The sequence below is a fragment of the Schistocerca americana genome, chromosome 11, assembly GCF_021461395.2.
Source record: "Schistocerca americana isolate TAMUIC-IGC-003095 chromosome 11, iqSchAmer2.1, whole genome shotgun sequence".
In the NCBI taxonomy this organism is placed as follows: Eukaryota; Metazoa; Arthropoda; class Insecta; order Orthoptera; family Acrididae; genus Schistocerca; species Schistocerca americana.
This window is the reverse complement of record NC_060129.1, coordinates 58,233,770-58,253,352: the sequence shown is the minus strand read 5'-3', so window position 1 is coordinate 58,253,352 and position 19,583 is coordinate 58,233,770. Positions and strand designations below refer to the sequence as shown.

Below are 19,583 nucleotides of genomic sequence, written 5' to 3'. Positions count from 1 at the left end.
ATCTGGCAAGCTGCTTGAATTTGCACATGCAGTGGTCTCATTGGCTAACGTCAGTGCTAATTAATCTGAAATGGTGCAGACTCTTCAACATCCGTACAATCTTTTCAGACTCTGTCCTACCACCCTGTTTTTCAAACTCTTTAATGCTTTTATGCTAACAGTTCATAGCATCTTTTAAGAAAGTGCCAGTGTTAGAAGTGGTAGTCTTGGTAACTGGCCCTTGCCATTCCTTACATCTTCCCTCACTGCCATCTTACAAGCAACTGCTGTAACTGTGTATGTGAATGGTATTAACACTTGCCTTTTGTATACATGCATGTGGATCTCATCGCAAAGTTCCCACACACAAGATAACAGAGCAGTCAAGTACTGACAGAATCATGACATCCATATACCGGTATATGCTGCTGTAGTTGCAACATGTTTCTCACTGCGGGAGTTGAGATTAATCTAAATTGTGCCAGGAAGAGAGAGCTTTATTTGATGCAGAGAATTGTTTCTAAACAAAGATTGAAAGGTGCTCTACAAGCAGTGTTAAAAATACTTCAAATTGTCATGAAAAAGACAAAAATCATGCATTATACAAAAGAATTCAAAACTCTGCCAGTTTTGATGGTATGTCAGCCAAAGTAGTAAAATCTTGAACTGGTAGCACCCACCCCTTTGTCCCCAAATCTGAAATACTCAGAAGTAACAGCTATTGATTAAAATGCAAATAGGCAAATGACCTCTAATTACAGGCTTTTCTGGTTTGATGCTGCACTCAGGAAATATAACAGTTATAGTTTAACATATCTTTCATTTGTTAAATGTCATCTTGGCTAATGTTGCAATGCGTGAGACATCAGTCATCCAGACTGGTCCCTGTAACTACTGAAAAATCACCAGCCCCTCTTCAGTAACCATTTGGTATTGTTGTAAATAATGAACTGTAATTTGAAAGGAACAATGGTGTACAAAATTACAATACCAGAAAGAAAAAACGACATTCGTTACTCTATATTAAAATTGTCTTAAGCATAAAAAGTGATTTACAGTGCTGACACCAAATTTTTTTATCATCTACCAAAGATATAAATGTCCGACAAACAGTACAGTAAAATTTGAAAACAGACTGACAAAGTTTCTCCTTGACAACTGCCTTTATTTCATAGAATAATTTCTATTTTTATATGTATTAAAAGAAGAAAGTCTTGTAGATGGTCAGTATGTACCCTATTTACACATGAATGTAAAATGTTTCACTTCACAGCATTACTATTAATTGTAGAAATGACCCATGGAATGTGAAACTACCTACCTAACTAGCGTCTCCACAGATACCTTTTGAATGTGCTTGCATCTATGGTACTGTTGTTGAAGCATGCAAGATACTCCAATGCAACATAGTCCACAGTTTGTGAGGATGGTGTCAATTGTTTGGATCTGAAAATTATACTCTGGAAACAAAAATGATATGCTGTCGAGGCATTTGTTCTGGATGGATGGAGTGTTATGTTGGCAGTGGAGAGCAGAGTTTAACACAAATAAATGATACAACAAGAATAATACTAAATGTAGATTGACAAAATGTTAAAATATTGTGTCATTCAAGGTTTGGTGCTTGGTTCCCTCTTAGTCTTTATCTGTCTAAATGATTTAGCCAGGATTATTGGAGCACTCTTCAGAAAGTGGAATGTTTACTAATGACATTGGTATAGTAACAAAGGGCCCAAACACATATATACCACAAAGCTAGGAGCATAAATAAGAACAACCTTACAACTGGTTCATAAGAAACATCTTAACCTATAATCTCTCAGTTTAAAACAAATAAAAATAACTTAAAAATGCAAGAAATAAAGATCAGTGGACACACAATAGACGAGGCTATATGTGTGATGATCCTAGGCACCCATGTGGGTAATAAGTTGAAATGTCACCGGGATATGGATAAGTTGACAAAAAGAAAATGTTTGGTTCTGCCTGCTTTGCAATTATAAATCTCTCTCATTGTGTCAACCAGCATAAAGGATTGCTAGCATACTGTAGTACTTTCATCCTGTAGTGTCCTATGGCATAATCTTCAGAGGCAGTGCGAGTAAGGTCAAAAAATATTTATTCTACTGGAGGTTAAGTTAAAATATTATGTAATGTTAATAACTGAACTTTTTGGTTTTAATAATTAGTGTTCGGCATATTACCACAACCACAGTAGTTGAAGTAAAATAATATCAATTCAAACTATTCATGCCTGTGCAGGATTCAGAGTAGAGTTTGGTATTCTGGTGCAAAAGTCTACAACAGGTTGCAAATGGACACGAGGCAGGAATAGATCACCTACAGCTATGACAAAACCTTTTTAGTCATTTCTTTAATTTTAACAAGTGATTACATTGAGTGATTTAAATTCTGCTTGACACATAATTTTCTTATTAAACAGGTTTTGGCTTTGCTAGTAGCATTACATAAATTTGTAGTTTGAGGTGATTAATACAGACAGCAGCTTAGTTGTATAAGAAGAGCAGTGTATTTTATTTAAATGTAGCTTCTCTCCCAGTTTACGTTTAAAGTAATCCAAAAGTAGTGCCCATAATTATCAGTGGCAGCAGATTAGCACTAGTAATAATTTGTTGTTGGCATACATTACAGAAGTTGCCTGCAGCAATTTCTTTGAGCTGTTAATGTAGATCTTCATGTGTTACTCATCCCTGAAAGCTTTCCTTCTTGTCACCTTATATAGGAATGAAGAAGTGCATAAATGACAATTAAAAAAACAATGAAACTTTTATTTTGAGGAAAATGTGTTGTCTTGAGTCCTGTTTTAATGTGGTGCATGACATTAGTTCATTCTGCTCTGTCTGTAGTAGATAATTACTGTCCATTGATACTTCATTTAAGTATTTTCTCATTTACTGTATCAGTGTATATACTGTCTGTATGGTAATATTAATGAAATTAGTGAACTTCATTTCCCCAAATGTTATTTTATTTGCCAGTATTTATTTTTTGTTGCAGTTATGTCCTCCTGAATTTGAACATCATGTGACTAAGGAGGAGGTGAGTTACTAATACACTTTGATGATGATTAATATTTTCTCTTCCTCCACTGTTACTGTGGGAATCCTATTCTGCAGAGTACACTTGGTGTAAGTTTGGTGATAGATTACACTGCTTTATTTCTACATTATTATGTACAAAATCTTCAGGACAACAAAGAATCCTTGGTATTTGAAATAGTTGTACCCAAGTAAAACACTACACGTTGATGTTCACTGAATGTAGTCGTGTAGTGTGTATCCAATTACACCCAAGTACGTCAAGTAGAAAGAGGTTCTGAACTGACCTATTCAGTCAATGTAGGGCATGTTGTGTAGTGGATGAGTGTCAGATTACAAATCCAAAGGTTCAAGGTAGTATCTCCAATGCCTCTCCCAAGATGTGACAGATGACAAGTTCCAGTATTGTGTTGAGTCTGCACTCCACTCTGATTTCCTTATAACTGACTGAGTAAGAAAATTCAAAGGCCAGAGGATGACAAGGGTCACTCCAGTAGGACCATTACTTGTAAAAGAGTAGTGTTCAAACCAACCTTCAAGTTGAGTTTAACATGGAGTGTGGATTCTGGTACAGTTTTGGATGTTTCATATCCAATTGGGAAGCGCCAGATGTGAGGTAGTTCCATGTTCCGTATATCATTCACAAGACTGATGTACAATATATACCTTGTATATCTGTTGTCAATTTTGAAGCGGTGTTAAAAATTGCAGAGAGCCCCACTGTTAGTGGGCTGAAGGCATAAACTGACAGTAGCAACTCCCTTGGGGCAGGGCTAAGTGTTTACTAGAATGACATTTAATGAAATGTAGTGTATTTGTAACAGTAGGCAAGGATCTTACATCAACTGCATGCAGAATGGATTGGGCATGAATGGAAATCACAAATATGGTAAAGGCTGTAGTTGAACCATTCTGTCAGCCACCAGACTCAGCTGCTGAAGTAAATGATAACCTCAGCCAAAATTTGTGGTCTCCAGTACATGTGTATATGTGTATCCAAGTCATGCAACCACAGTTGTATGATATTTAAACTGTGTCACAGTTGGTTGGGGAAAAAACAACTTTAAAAGTTTTACAACTGAAGCTGAAAGTGAGATTCTTGAAAAACACACACACACACACACACACACACACACACACACACACACACACACACACACACAAATTGGAGAGACTCTGAGGAAGCAACACCTAATTCACAGTAGGTACAGAAGAAAGCAAATAATCGAGATAGGCAGATATTAACTGAAAAATATTTGGCTGCCAGAAGGACAATGAATTGTTACATACCATTCCAGTAGTGCCCCTTGAAAACACAGTGAACACACCTCTGGAACCTGAGCTATTTCCCCATACATGCCATGGAGTTGATGAACATCATCTTGGGGAATCAGGCCTCTTGGCAACATACATTGTGGCAGATGATATTCACTATGGCTGAATGGTGTCTGCATCAAGAGCCCATTATCGGAGTATATGGCATCAGGATGGATGTTTTACACATGAATCACATTCAGTTAAAGCAACACAGTGGCCATACTGATCTTGCTGCCTCAAGAGATGGGTGTAGATATTTCAATGTGGACAGTTACAATCCAAGTGTTTTCTGTATACAGCCTGTTCCATGATAAGAGAGACAGGCCAGAAGACTGGTAACAAAACAGTTTATTCAATACCTGATGTGTACTAGAACAGATGGAGATACATTTACAGTAAAAAGCCATTGTTTTTCATGGAACATATAGAAGATAAATTTTGAGTAGTAGCACATTTGAAAAAATGTGAAATGGGTCACTATTGATTGAAGCCTCATCTGCTTTACCATCTCAGGCACTTTGATCATTGAAAAGCTGGCTGCATACCTCTGACTGTTATTCCATATAAAACTCTGAATAGGGTTCTCTTTCAAAGAGACCTTCTACTCCAGGCAGAATAGGAGGTATGAACTAATTTAGAGCATTGCTGTGGACATTTTGTCCAACGGGTCCAAAAAGGTCAAAAAGATAACCAAATAGATAAATGTATTTCCATCTTAGATTTTGAAGGAAATATCCTCCCAGAAAAAATTAAATTTATGGTGTAATGTGTGACATCAAACTTTACCTTCCACTGCCCATGATCTGTTTTTGATGCTTACATTGTGAACCTGTCATCCCACTGCACAACAGACCATAATTGCAGAATTTGTGGAAGATCACTTCACTAAGCTTGTCCTTACAAACAACTGCCTTTTATGCATAAATGTTATGGAACACTATCCACCACGTTCGTCAGTTGGCCTGTTATTAAAAATGAAAAAAACACAAGAATATAAAATAATGGACTGCCTGTCATATACTGAGCCAAGCAAAAAATAAAAATGCATGCCTCCAATCAATATGCAAATTATTCAGAAGATGCAACTGTCACCCCGCCTACTTCAGATTTTTTAAAACCAAATTTACCACCTGCTATAAGCCAAAAACATGTGACCAAAACGAAAAATTAAATGAAAGAGTGGGATAGCCCCCTTTGACTTAGTCTTTCAGATCCAGCGGGAGCCTCCTGGTGGATATGACAGGAGATCCCTTCAACTTAACAAAAGAGGAAGGACCTCTCCATGGTTCCTTCCTGCCAAAATATTGCTGGTGTACAGCCAAGTAGTAATCAATTACTAAGAGAGACCAAGACATTGGGCCAAGGGAATGTCTGGTTGGCGTCGTATACAGATCTACACCCTGAAAAATTACCTGCAGGAAAACAGCAAAATGAGAAGAAGAAGGTAAAACAAAAGAAAAGAACAAAATAAAGAACTAATTCGTAGGCCTAATGGAACTGAAAGTTGACAGCAGACTCTATGGACACTATGCCAAATGCACATAGGAAAAGTCAGTAGATCAGCATATGTCACATTTATAAATGCTGATCACACTGGCACCTTTTCAGTGATTTTATAATAGAATTGCCATGGCTATTGTTGCCACTTGGAGGAATTCTACAATTAATTACAAACTATCACACAGTATGTGCTGCAGTACGGGAATCAATAACTTCAAAGGCAAATCAAGTTTTCTAGAAAAAGAAATGTGATTGGAGTTAAGAAAAATATTGGTTAAATGCTTTGTGGCTGTGAAGGTGTGACATTGAAGAAGAGAAAAAGAACCAAAATTTAAGTATCCAAGATTTTGGTTTGGAAGAGAATAGAGAGATTAAAATGGGTCAGTAAAGAGAGGAAAATTTAAGTACTGGACACAGTAAAGAACAAAGAGCTATCATAATCCTGGTTAAGGAAAAGAAAGCAAACTGGTTGGAATCTATACCGTGTGCAAAAGGAATTCTAACAGCAGCTATTGGAGGTACAGTGAAAGGATATAAGAAAATAGAGATACTGAAAAACAGTTGGCCTGAAACAGAATCAGGTGAAGATAACAATGGTGTCAGAAACCTGCCAATTGGTGGAAAATCTAATGACAATGATGTCGATGATGATGATGATATTGGAGTACTGATGACTGTATACAGCCATGTTTTTGTACCATTGAAATCAAAATTGTTGTCATCATGAGTAGAATGACAAAACATGCCAAGAATTTAGGCATACTAGCGTAATTACATTTATGTTCTATTGAGAGAAACACATAACAATAACAACAAAGGAAACCTGTGCAGATATTTAATGGAAAAATTCTATGTGATATGTGAGACATAATAGAAAAGTTGGCAGTTCTCAGTTGTTATGTAACTTCGGAATGAATAAAATAACACTTCTCAGATAATTTTCGAGAACATTTCTTGTGGAGAAGCATTTATCTGGCTAAAAGAATTTTAAAAACAGTTTCGACTGCAAAACATTTATTTTAGTGGTAACTGGTTTTCGCCGATATTTAACCATGCTCAGAGCATCAAACTGAAACTGGTAACTGGTTTTGGCCAATATTTAACCATGCTCAGAGCATGCTTTCAAACTGAAATATGACATAGAAGGGATTTAGAGGGATGTTTGGTAATAACAGTAATATATAAGATACATCATATACAACAAATATTAAAAGAAGAAATTATACGCATGATAGCAGGTGGTGGCAGTGAATGGAGCAGGTGCTATAAATGCATGAATGGCTAAGGAGAGCAATGATGTTGCTTACATATGGGATGCTCCACCAACTGCATACCGAATTACATCAATGATAGGCCATGAAGCATACAGGACGTAAAAGTACACATTAAAGTATACACAGATTAGTTACATGAAAGCTAATAACAAATGAAGAAATAGATACATATTATAATTTAAAGTAACTACTGTAAACAGTATTTTGCCAATATGTGATAAAACTATCTAGATTGTATGCCAGCAAAGTTAGGTGTTAAGCAACACCAGTGATTCTCACGGAGACCACTTTGTTGTATTGATATGCGCCATCCAGCAGCAGGCTAAGGGTGGGCTAAGCCTGTGACAGGACTGGAGGAAGTTCTGGGTGGATGGATTGGATAAGTCTTGCATCTGGGAGTTCCACGAGGATATGATCCCTGTGACAAGGGTTGTTTTGGAAGTGGCATGGGGATGGAATAGGATGTTGTAGAGGTTGGCTGATGGAACATCCCATTAGGAGAGGTGAGAAGAATATTGTGTAGGATGTCTGTAATTTCATGACCTGATGGTAGATAATCAAAGCCCTGACTAAGGATGTGGTTCAGTTGTTCCAGTCTGGGCTGGTATTGCATGACGAAAGGGGCACCCCTTTTTAACTGGCTCTTGGGGCTGGAGAGAGGATTGGTGGGAAAATTTCAGGGGAGATCTGTCTGTGAACTAGGTGTGGGGGATAGCGATGGTGAAGGCCAGGGCAAAACCTTTAGCATAGTGGAAAGGGATTTCTTGTCAGTGCAGACATGTTGACCCTGGGTGGCTAGGTTGTATGGGTGTCACATGGGGGCGATGTATCTGCAGTGACAAGAGCTCCCTTCCCAGCATACTGAAGGTCTCACTAAGGTCATCACATACAGGCACTATCCCCCATACCTAGTCCACAAATAGATCTCCCTTGCCATTTCCCCACACACTCCTAGTCCTCATTCAGTCCACAAGAACCAGCTTCAAAGGAGTGCCCCCTTCGTCATACAGTGTCACCCTGGACTGGAACAACTGAACCACCTCCCTCCATCTCTCCCTCCCTCCAGATGTGATGATACTTTGAGCTGCAGTGGTGATGGCATTGGCTAGTATTGCAAAAGTTTAATTCATTATAAAAGTTTGACTAATATAATTTCTCTTTCCACATCCAAACATCATAGAACACAAATAGTTCACCCTGCAGTAAGCTGGTTATGCATCTATCTAAGTCTTATTTCCAGTGAAGCTGCGGGTAATTAAGGCATTTTACCATTATTTACAAGGAAAATTTTAGTAGTCATGTAAAGACAAATTTATGTATATTTACAGTGAGAAATACAGAAAAGAGAAGTCATATTTCTCATAAGTCTCTCTATATTTTAGGCAGCACTCTTTGGCATTTAATCAGATCCATACAAATTTAACTAGACATTTTTATTCTACGTTTGGCAGGGAGATTTCTGGGTCAACAGTATTTCTAATACCTAGGTTTTCCAGACTTTGAATGAATCAGGTAGTTAATGTTAATATGTGGAGTTCCTTGAATTTTAAAAGGTCCACTGCACACATATTTGAACTTTGAAATTTCACAGTAGATTTAACTAGATTCTTTATGTTTTTTCTATAAGACTAGGCCTCCTATTTTAAATTTTGCAGTTATAAGATTTTTATCATTTCATTTGATCCTGTATTCCATTTGTTTACTCATTCGTACTCTTAACAACTCCTCTTTTTTGTCTAGTTCAACCACTTTATTAGGTGCAAAACCTAGAATGTCTTCATCTAAACTTCTGGATTTTATTCCCAAAAAATTTTTGTCAGGTGTAAAATCGAGTGATTCATGCATTTGAGGATTCATATGGTCTCAGAATCAACTCTAAATTTACTCCATGTATCGTGATTATGGTGACTATGTTCTTCACAGTCCACCTGACTCGTGCACGTGGTGTTCAGTAGGATTGATCACCAGGTGCTATGCAGAAATGTTAATAATTTTTGTGCCGTTCTTTTCCATCCCTTCTTTCCACAATTTTATTATGAATTGGTATCCAGTGTATCATAAAATTTCGTTTCCCCATTTTTAAAATAATAAATCATTTCACCAAATGTTGCTTTCAGTTTCCCTTTTCTTAGAAGATACTGTTCAACAAATTGAGAAACACTTTGAAAGCCATCAGTATACATGTAAAAATTGACTACTGCTTTAGGTATGGCTACTTAAAGGCTACTAATCCGAAGATGTTGTTTGGTTGTATGCTTTCAAGAACCTCCCAAAACAAATCTTAATTCACAGATAAATCATCCTAGGAATTTTTTTTCTGTCTCAGTTTGATTTTGTCTGAAAGTTTGTTTGGTTTTTCCTACCACAATATCATCTGTGGCATATATTTAGTATTGTGTTAAGTGCAGTTTTGCCCATGGTTTCTTTCCCTTTGGATCAGTTACAGTTTCATTTTTTTGAACTGACAGCAACTTTGGTGGCTTAAAACTTATAATTTCTTGTTATATGAGTCCCTTGAGGAGTGTTTTCATCAATCTTCACTTAGGATGTCAACTTTGAAATCATACTTTTTATGGGGTGACAATTACTGAACTGTGTGAAATAAAGACATCATAACTTCTGTACAGCTTGTGTTAGGTTGTTCAGATTGCATGGTTGAGCATGGGGTGTGATGGGAATTAGTATGTGTATTGTTATCTTGGTTTCGCAATGAAGCCCACTTTCGTTTGGATTGGTTGGTTGATAAGCAAAATTGTAGCATTTTGGGGACTGAGAATCCACATTTCATGGTAAAGAAGTCTCTTGACCCTAATGGGTTACTGTATGGTGTGCAGTATCCAGTCATGGAATAATCGGTGAGATATTCCTTGATGGCGCAGTGACTACTGAATGCTACACAAAGGCTTTGGAAGGTGATTTCTTCCCCATTATACAAAGTGACCCTGAATTTGACTAGATGTGGCTCATGGAAGATGGAGCTCGATCCCATCGAAGCAGGAGTGTGTTTGATGTCCTGGAGGAGCACTTTGGAGACCGTATTCTTGCCCTGGAATACCCAGAGGCCGCTGGCTTGGGCCTTGATTGGCCATCATATTCTCCAGATCTAAATACATGAAACTTCTTTGGTGCTATATTAAAGACAAGGTCTACAGCAATAACCCCAAAACAATTTCTGAGCTGAAAAAAGCCATTCAGGAGGTCATCGACAGCATTGATGCTGCAATACTTCAGTGGGTCATGCAGAATTTTGCTGTTTGTCTGTGCCACATAATCGCCAATGATGGCAAGCATATCAAACACATTATAACCTAAATGCTAATATCTGTAGTGATATGTACTTGTTGAATAAAGTGTGTGCACACTGTAGTTTGTAATTAATTTATGTTTCTTTCATACAGTTCAGTAATTGTCACTCTGTATGATGCTCATTAGTCTCTATTATGCGTATCCAGTTTTTTTCCAGCCACATATTCCAGCCTTTGTTCTTTGTTCCTTTAAACTTACTTCAGTATTTAGGAATACCTCATTTGCAATTCTAATACCATCATTAACAGTTTGCTTATATTTTGTGATGTGTCATTAATAAGTTTTATTTTCACCAGCTGCTCATGGACTTTGTGCAGCACTTTTTGTTGCTTTATATAACTCCTCTTTTGTATTGAGTTGCTTTATGTTATAAACACCCTTCCCTTTCTTGTTGCATCTCTTAATTTCTCCATCACTTCCCTCTTCATATCCTCCTTGTCACACTGCCTTAAACCCCTGTGTAGGTTATTAATTTGTTCTAACCTATCCTGATTCCTGACAGATCATTGTAATGTCCTTTATTCTGAAGTGAGATAGACCATTGTTATAGCACATTATCTCTTTAATTACTTTGTATATTTGTTCACATCTGGTTTCTGTAAAGCAAACCCATTGTTGCTATAGCTGTTTTGATCTCACATACAGTTGGTCACTGTCCACCACTCATTCCACTGTTCAGGGGCACAGCTATTGTAGTGACATGTTTCTGATAATTTGCTGGCACCAGCTTGATATCTATTGTTGTGATTTTTAACACAGTATTTTCTGTCTGTCATAACTATGTCTCTTAATTGTGGTCCGAGAAAGTCTTTCGATGTTTTTCTGACTGATATTGTATGTGGTCTTTAGTGTTCCTCATTATCTTCACTGCAATTACATGGTCTTATCCTCTCCCATACGTTGTAAAATTATATCTGCCATTTCCACTACCTCTATGTATAAATTGACTCAGAATCTATCATTTTTATTCTGTTTATTATTCTGATGGAAATCATGATTTTTATGCTAGTTATCTTTTCAGTTCACATGTTCCAAAATGACACAAACCTTTTGTGGTTACTGCCTCTGTGTTTCTTGGAATATTGAGGGAATTTTTCTGAAGTTCCCAGACAATTTCAGATTCTGAGAGCCTACTTCCAAGATGTGCTAATTTTTGGTACAAATTTTCGCAAAACTTTCATAGTCTGTCTTCCCTGGACATCATAAGTGCTGGTCATAATAGGCTTCAGACCAGTATTCATTAAAAACCACTGTTTGAAATTATTGAAAGTTTTCCTGTCTATAATCAAATTCAGAGCCCAATGTTTTGCATCTCCCACAAGAATACTCACTTATTGCAATATTAATCTTTTTTTTGTTAGTCATATTTCCATGAACTACTTTGGCAGTGTAGTTATGTAGCTGCATTTCTGTCTGGTATCACCTAGTAGAGTTCCTCACCCTCATTTACCATTCTGTAATTCCCCAGTCCACGCATCACATACTGCTACTGTTCTTGGGTCCATTTCAGCACAGTTATTTTGTCACAAATTACAATTTATGTTTTTCAGTGTGTGTTCTCTACCCTCCCTTTTAATTTATTCTCCTCTTATTATAATATGAATATAAATTAATGCTGCTAGACCCTGAATAAATATAGTGTCTGGTCAGGGAGGTTCCACATAATGCCCCTATACTGTATTATTGTAATAGCAAATTAGTGCTACTGTTTACAGAATTTGTGACTGTGATCATGTAACTAATGAATTATAAGCTATTTTACTGCTGGTTTTGGCTTCAAAACAGAACATTATTTTATACAGGAGAGTAATCTTTTCTGTACATTACAACAGTCTTAACTGTAAGTCTTCGCTAAGACACTGTCCGTCAGGTATTATTTTTTGTTCATTCACAGCATAAGTGTGTTATCTCTGGATTAGTGCCCTCAGAGAAACTGGTATATGCATTTTTATTCATGCCATCTGGATTCTTTATATGTGAGTGTAGCTGCTCACTCATTAACATAGAGTAAAAATCATAAAAAGAGACTTGCAAATTGTTGCACATTTAACAGTGGTGAAATATGAGGTCCACTTGACTTTTTGAGGTCCAACATAAAAACTTCATAGTTTGCTGTAAGTGCAACATATATTGTTTCAATGTACATCTTGTTGATTCACAGCCGACTGCAGTGGCCGAGCGGTTCTAGGCGCTACAGTCTGGAATCGCGTGACTGCTATGGTCGCAGATTCGAATCCTGCCTCGGGCATGGATGTGTGTGATGTTCTTAGGTTAGTTAGGTTTAACTAGTTCTAAGATCTAAGGGACTGATGACCTCAGATGTTAAGTCCCATAGTGCTCAGAGCAATTTTTTTTGTTGATTTGCAATTTTGTCATATCCTGTGAGACTACTGTTCTATAGTTTGCCGTAAATAGTATGTCTCATATAAAATACTCCTCATTGTACCAATTCTAGTCCAAATCCTGGAATAAAAATTGCTGTATCTGCAGCAACAAGTAACATGAGATAAATATTAAATACTTCTGCTAACAAAACTCACTTTTCAACCTAATGTAACAAAAAAAGAGTATTACTTTGCATAGTTAAAACTTAACAGAAATTTAATCAATGACTTATAGTGGAACTGAACAGACTACTAGGTAATTTCGTAGTCACAGGATTCTAAATTACCTGGAATTTGAAGATTGGCTGCTGAGTGTTGTTTATAAGGAGAGGCAGAGACCAGTGTCAGAACTGGTGAGGTGTGGAGCCTGTTGACCTCACAGAGTCAGCAGCAGACACAGTCAGAACTACGTAATGTATCAGTGTCTTGGGCTGTTTACTTGCAGCAGAGACTGCTGAGTCCATGGTGAACTGACTGGTCTGTGTAATTCGCAGTAATGTATTGAATTTGGGGAGCATTGTGTATATCCAGTGACTGGGTCAGTAGCTGCTTGTATCGATTTTTGTTGACTCTCCTTGTGTGTGAGTGGCACGACCGTTTACCTACTGCAAAATTTACTACCACCTGTGATGAGGTAGTGAATCTTGCCCTATCTATAATGTCAACATCTATAGATGGAAAGGATACAAAATTCCTCCTTCTCATAGATGTCAAGTATGCCTGTAAGTTCACTGGCTCCTGTACAGCATTTAAAATAGTGCTGGCTTGTCTTCTGGAGACTGGTCTTCTACTGGTGGCACTGCTATCATTGTTTTGCACTCCAGTGGTGGAGGGGTTGCTGTATGGTGCAGAAGATTGACTCTGCATTTTTAAATCTTCTTCTGCTGGAAGTAGGGTTTTGGTGTTGAGGTCTGGCACTAGCTGCAGAGCTACTGATGGTTCATATGTTGCTGCTGACAGTACCTGTGGTGCTAGAACTTCAGAGGATCATTGGAAGCACACCTGTTTCATGTGATCCAATACAGTTTTAGCCTGGGCATTGATAATTGCCATGGGTACTTGTTAGGTTAATAGTAGTTGCTAGGGACTCTACAGGACTGCTGCCCAAATCCCCTGCATGGAATGCTTAACAAGTTTTCAGTCTTGATCGTTAGCTGCCTTACTCCAGGATGTGGATCAGTATCCATGGCTGTAATCTGTGCAGTAGTTCTGCAGTGGCCTTTCTATTGATGACACTTGTGTGGTATGTGATTGAAAAATAGTGAGGTGCCTGCTGGGCTTTCTTCTTGCAGTATGTAGTTCATGTATGGGCCAGACATTATACATGCCCAGCGGAAGTTGGATGGAGTGCTGCCACTGGTATGTGTTGAATGCCATTAATTCTATTGATTTTGTGGAACCCAGATGATGAAATATGAAAATATTTATCCCAAACAATTATCTTTGGTAAGCTTTGAATAACAGTAAGTTTCTTAGGGCTCAGACAGAAAGTCTGTGCTGATTTGGATGATGTGTGGATGACATAATGAGAGTAGGACATTGAGACTATTACAACCATCCACATATGTCTCTGGAATGTCCTGTGAAGTCCATATGCACCTACCCATGTGCTGTAACTCATTGCAAGGGTGCTAGTTGCGATTTTGTGCACACTGCACTATACTGGTTGGTGTTGATTGTGTTATTTGATGCCGAGTCAATACTTATAATCACATGCTAGCTGCTTCATTCTGGTTATACTACATTGACCTTTTTGTAATAAAGGTAGGACATCCAGTCAGAGAACCTGATCCATAACCATACCGTCACCATCATTTACTGATGGCAAGAATAGGAGTACTTGTTTTATCCATAGTTGGTGGCAGATGGAGATGTGGTTTCTTTCTTGTAGTCAAATGAATTGAAATCTGGGAGGCCAGCCTTTGAGAGTGCACCAGAGGATCTGCCACCTGTGTCACTGTCAGTGGGATTCGAGAGCTACTGAAGGCTGATCTTAAGATTGACAGCATATTTGCACCAGTCTGCTGAATCCCTCCTATCGACCTCCTGGAGGCCACGAGAGTGCATTTGCATCGACATTGTGGCACTCACAATGAAGAAAAAAAACCGTCATAGTGGTAAATGCTTAGTAATAGAGCACATTGCTTCAGATGCTGTACTGTTTGTTGAGTGTTAAGTCATTCAGGCAAACAACTGGCAGAGGTGGTTTGTGGTTGGTGACAAATTGAAAAGTAGTTCCCAGCAGGAACTCATTAAATCTCTGGACATTTACTGATGTACCCCATTTCCTTCCCTATTTGTGAATAACTCTTTTGAACATGGATCGGGTGGTCTGTTGATGGCTGTGATCTCCAGTGAGTGCTGATCTAGAGGCTTATACACTTTTGACAAATCTCTGTTGGAATAGCTGTCACTTCTTGCTAGAAGTGAAAATTGATAATGCAGATTTGGAAATGGTTATATGTCAGCTGTGGCTTCATGACCTATAGTAATCTTGATATCATCACAGATTCAGTGTGAGCCATCTTGTTAGTGAGCTATAACCATCAGCAAAGTCCAGTGATGTGATGAAATGTGCTGTAATGCAACCTCAGGCTGTTTGGCAGTTTAGTTCTTGCCACTAGAGGTGTGGAACAATGTAGTAGTGGAGGAGGGCCTAATGGAGTGTAGAACTTTGCTGATAGAAAGGTTTCTCTGAACCCAATGTGGATTTGGAATGAACTGTCTTTCTGGTGATCTGTAGGTGTATCTGCAAACACTCTTGCCCGACACTGTTTTTGATAGTGTCAACAGTATCTATTTTTTTAAGGCTCTGAGCACCATGGGACTTAACTTCTAAGGTCATCAGTCCCCTAGAACTTAGAACTACTTAAACCTAACTAACCTAAGGACAGCACACACATCCATGCCCGAGGCAGGATTCGAACCTGCGACCGTAGCGGCCACGCGGTTCCAGACTGTAGCGCCTTTAACCACTTGGCCACACCGGCCGGCATCTATTTTCATAGTCTGCTGCAAATACAAGGTAGCTCAACTGCACCAAGTCATTAAGGGAGCTTGGCGATGGACATGTACACACAGTGTATGCACACATACTGTGGGAATGATGGCGGAATTGTTTGGGCAAAGGAGAAGCTATTGGTGACGTGGGTTAGCCTGTGTTATTGGGGAGTTGTCATTAGCATTACTGTCTCTGTGGTATGGATCTCTAGCCTTAGAGTCTACTGCTGGTTGAAGGTATGTGCTACGGCTAGTACAATTTTTAACTGCGATCAGATAGCTACAGTGTTCTACCCATAAGTTGTTGTTCATGTTGCATCTTGTACTAGTCTGTCTTGAATGAGCACATCAGCACATGATTCTCAGCAGTGATCTTCTGTATACTGAAATTTAAAATGCCAACTGATACTTTGGAGTCATATGGCCCACTGCAAGTAAGACTGGCTTGGTCAGTATGCATAGTAGAAAAAGAGCAGTCTTTCAGATGCCACATGCTCTTATAATCTTTCAGATACCACATGCTCTCGTTGGTTGTAGCAACTGCTCAATTTCATCTGCTTCTACATCTGCATGATTCCTCTGTACTTCAAAATTAAGTGCATGGCAGAGGGTTCATTGAACCACCTTTAGGCTACTTCTCTACCGTTCCATTCTTGAACAGGGCATGGAAAAAATTGACACTCAGATCTTTCTATGCGTACTCTGATTTCTCGTATTTTATTGTGATGACAATTTATCCTCATGTAGGTGGGTGCCAACAAAATATTTTCATTCTGTGAGGAGAAAATTGGTTCTACCACAGCAAGAAATGCCTTTGTTTTACTGAAGCCCACACCCAGTTTGGGTATGATACTGTGGCACCCTCTCTCCTATTTCCTGATGATACAAAATGAGCTGCCCTTCTTTGCACAGTTTCAGTGTCCTTTGTCAATCCTATCTGATGTGCATCCCACACCTCAGAGTGATACTCTAGAAGAGGGCAGACAAGCAGAAGTGTAAGCAGTCTGTTTAGTAAACCTGCTACATTTTTAAGCATTGTGTCAAATAAATCAGTCTTTGGTTTGCTTTCCCTACAACATTATCTATGTGATCATTCAATATAAGTTACTGCTAATTATAATTCCTAAATATTTAGTTGAGTTTTCAGCCTTTAGATATGTGTGATTTATTTTGTAACAGATATTTAACAGATCCTTTTTAGTGCTCATGTGGATAAAGTTGCACTTTCCATGATTTAGAGCCTATTTTCACTTTTTGAACCATGCAGATACCTTGTCTAAATCATTTTGCATTTCGTTTTGGTCATATGATGACATTACATAACAGTAAATGTCAGCATCATCTATAAACAATCTAAGAAAACTGCTCATATTGTGTCCTCAATCATGTATATAGATCACGAATAACAGAGGGCCTATTATACTTCTTTGGGGAACACTACATACTACTTCTGTTTTACTCAATGACTTTACATTATTAGTACAAACTTTGACCTTTTCCTTTCTGAGAGGAATCCAGTCACACAGTGACGATGACTCTCCGTAAGCATACAATTTAATTAGAAGTCGCTTGTGGGGAATGGTGTCAAAAGCCTTCTGCAAATCTAAAAATACGTAATCAATTTGACAACCTCTTGTCAACAGCACTTATTACTCTGGGAGAATAAATAGCTAGTTGTGTTTCACAAAAAATATGTTTTCTGATTTATAATATTCAAGTACAGTATATGTTCCAAAACACCACTGCAAATTGACGTTAGTGATTTCTTTTGAGTCATTAGTCTTCGTATTGGTATGATGTGGCCTGCCATGAATTCCTTCCTGTGCCAACCCATTCATCTCAGAGTAGCATTTGAGACCTACATCCTCCATTATTTGCTAGATGGGTTCCAATCTCTGTCTCCCTCTACAATTTTTGCCCTCTGCAGCTTCCTCCAGTACCATGGAAGTCATTCGCTGATGTCTCAACAGATGTCCTATCGTACTGTCCCTTCTCCTCATCAGTGTTTTTCCTTTACGATTCTGCACAGAATCTCCTCATTCCTTACCCTATCACTCCACCAAATTTTCAGCATTCGTCTGTAGCACCACATTTCAGATTCTTCAATTCTCTTTTGTTCCAGTTTTCTCACAGTCCATGTTTCACTACCATACAATGCTGTGCTCCAAACATACATACTCAGAAATTTCTTCCACAAATTAAGGCCCATATTTCATACTAGTAGACTTTTGTTGGACAGGAATGTCCTTTTTGCTAGTGCTAGTCTGCTTTTGATGTCCTCCTTGCGCCATTCATCGTTGGTTGTATTGATGCCTCAGTAGTAGAATTCCTTAACTTCATCTACTTCGTGACCATCAAGCCTGATGTTAAGTTTCTCACTTCTGCTACTTCTCATTGCTTTCGTCTTTCTTCAATTTACTCTCAATCCATATTCTATTCTCATTAGACTGTTCATTCCATTCAGCAGATCATGTAACTCTTCCTTGCTTTCACTGAGTATAGCAATGCCATCAGCAAATTGTATCATTGATATCCTTTCACTCCTGAACCTTCCTTTTATTTCCATCATTGCTTTTTCGATATATTGATTGAACAGTAGGGGCGAAAGACTACCTCCGTGTCTTACACCCTTTTTAATTTGAAAGATTTCGAATATCTTGCAACATTTTACATTGTTGAATGCTTTTTCCAGGTCGACAAATCCTATGAAAATAACTTGAATTTTTTTTTTTAGTCTTGCATCCATTATCTGCCACAACATCTGAATTGCCTCTCTGGTGGTACGGGTCTGTAATTCAGTGGATTACTTTTATTCTTGGGTACTGGTGCGACTTGTGCACCTTTCCAGTCTCTGGGTATGGTTGTTCCTATAAGTGGGCATTTGTGTATGTCTGCTATGTATGAAGCTATCAGTTTACTGTGAAAGCAATCTGACTGGTACACAATCTGGATTGGAAGTCTTTCCTTTCTTTAAGTGTTTGAAGCTGCTTCTCTACACCAAGGATATCTACTTCTATGTGAGTTATGTTGAGAGTAATTCTTGACTCGAATTCTGGAGTGTTTACTTCATTGTCTTTTGGGAAGGAATTTCAGAAAACCACGTTTAGTAACTCTGCTGTAGTGGCACTAGCATCACTAACATCACATTCGTAATTGCACTGTCAAGAGACTGACTGTCTTGCCACTGGTGTACTTTACATATGACCAGAATCTCTTTGGGTTTTTCTGCCGGATTTGAGACAGGGTTTCATTGTGGAAACTGTTAAAGGCATCTTCTGTTGCAGTTCTCACTAAATTTTGAGCCTCTGTAAAATTGTCAATCTTGAGGATTTTGTGTTGTTTTAAATTTCACATGTTTTTTTGTTCCTTCTGCAATAGTGTTCTGATCTGTTTTGTGTGCCATGTCGGATCAGTATCATTTCTTTTTAATTCATTTGATATATATCTATCAGTTGCTGTCGATTCTATTTCTTCGAATTTAAACCACATGCGGTCTGTCTTTTGTAGTCAGATTGGAAGGAGTGAATACTAGCTTGTAGGAAGGTGTCAAGCAAATATATATCCCATTTTTAGGTAAGTGTGGGTTTGGTGGTTATGGTATTCAGTCTAGGTACAAAACCTTGTGGTCACTAATTCCTGTACCTGTCATTGTTCTCCTTATGTAGTCAGGATTATTTGTTGCCAAGAGATCAAGTATGTTTTCGCAACCACTTTCACTTAGAGTCGACTCCTGAGCTATTGTGGCCAGTAGCTCTTTGAAGTAG

At 38.2% G+C, this 19,583-nt stretch overlaps 1 protein-coding gene across 3 annotated transcripts in view; it reads left to right on the top strand.

The window, feature by feature from the left end:
* The window catches only part of LOC124553758 (zinc finger protein 708-like), a 234,375-nt gene that overhangs the window by 58,948 nt on the left and 155,844 nt on the right, over nt 1–19,583 (top strand). For all 3 annotated transcript variants that reach the window (XM_047127694.1, XM_047127693.1, XM_047127692.1), the window contains one exon: nt 2,998–3,039. In XM_047127694.1, the coding sequence (XP_046983650.1) occupies nt 2,998–3,039 (42 nt within the window). The remainder of the gene's footprint in view (nt 1–2,997; nt 3,040–19,583) is intronic.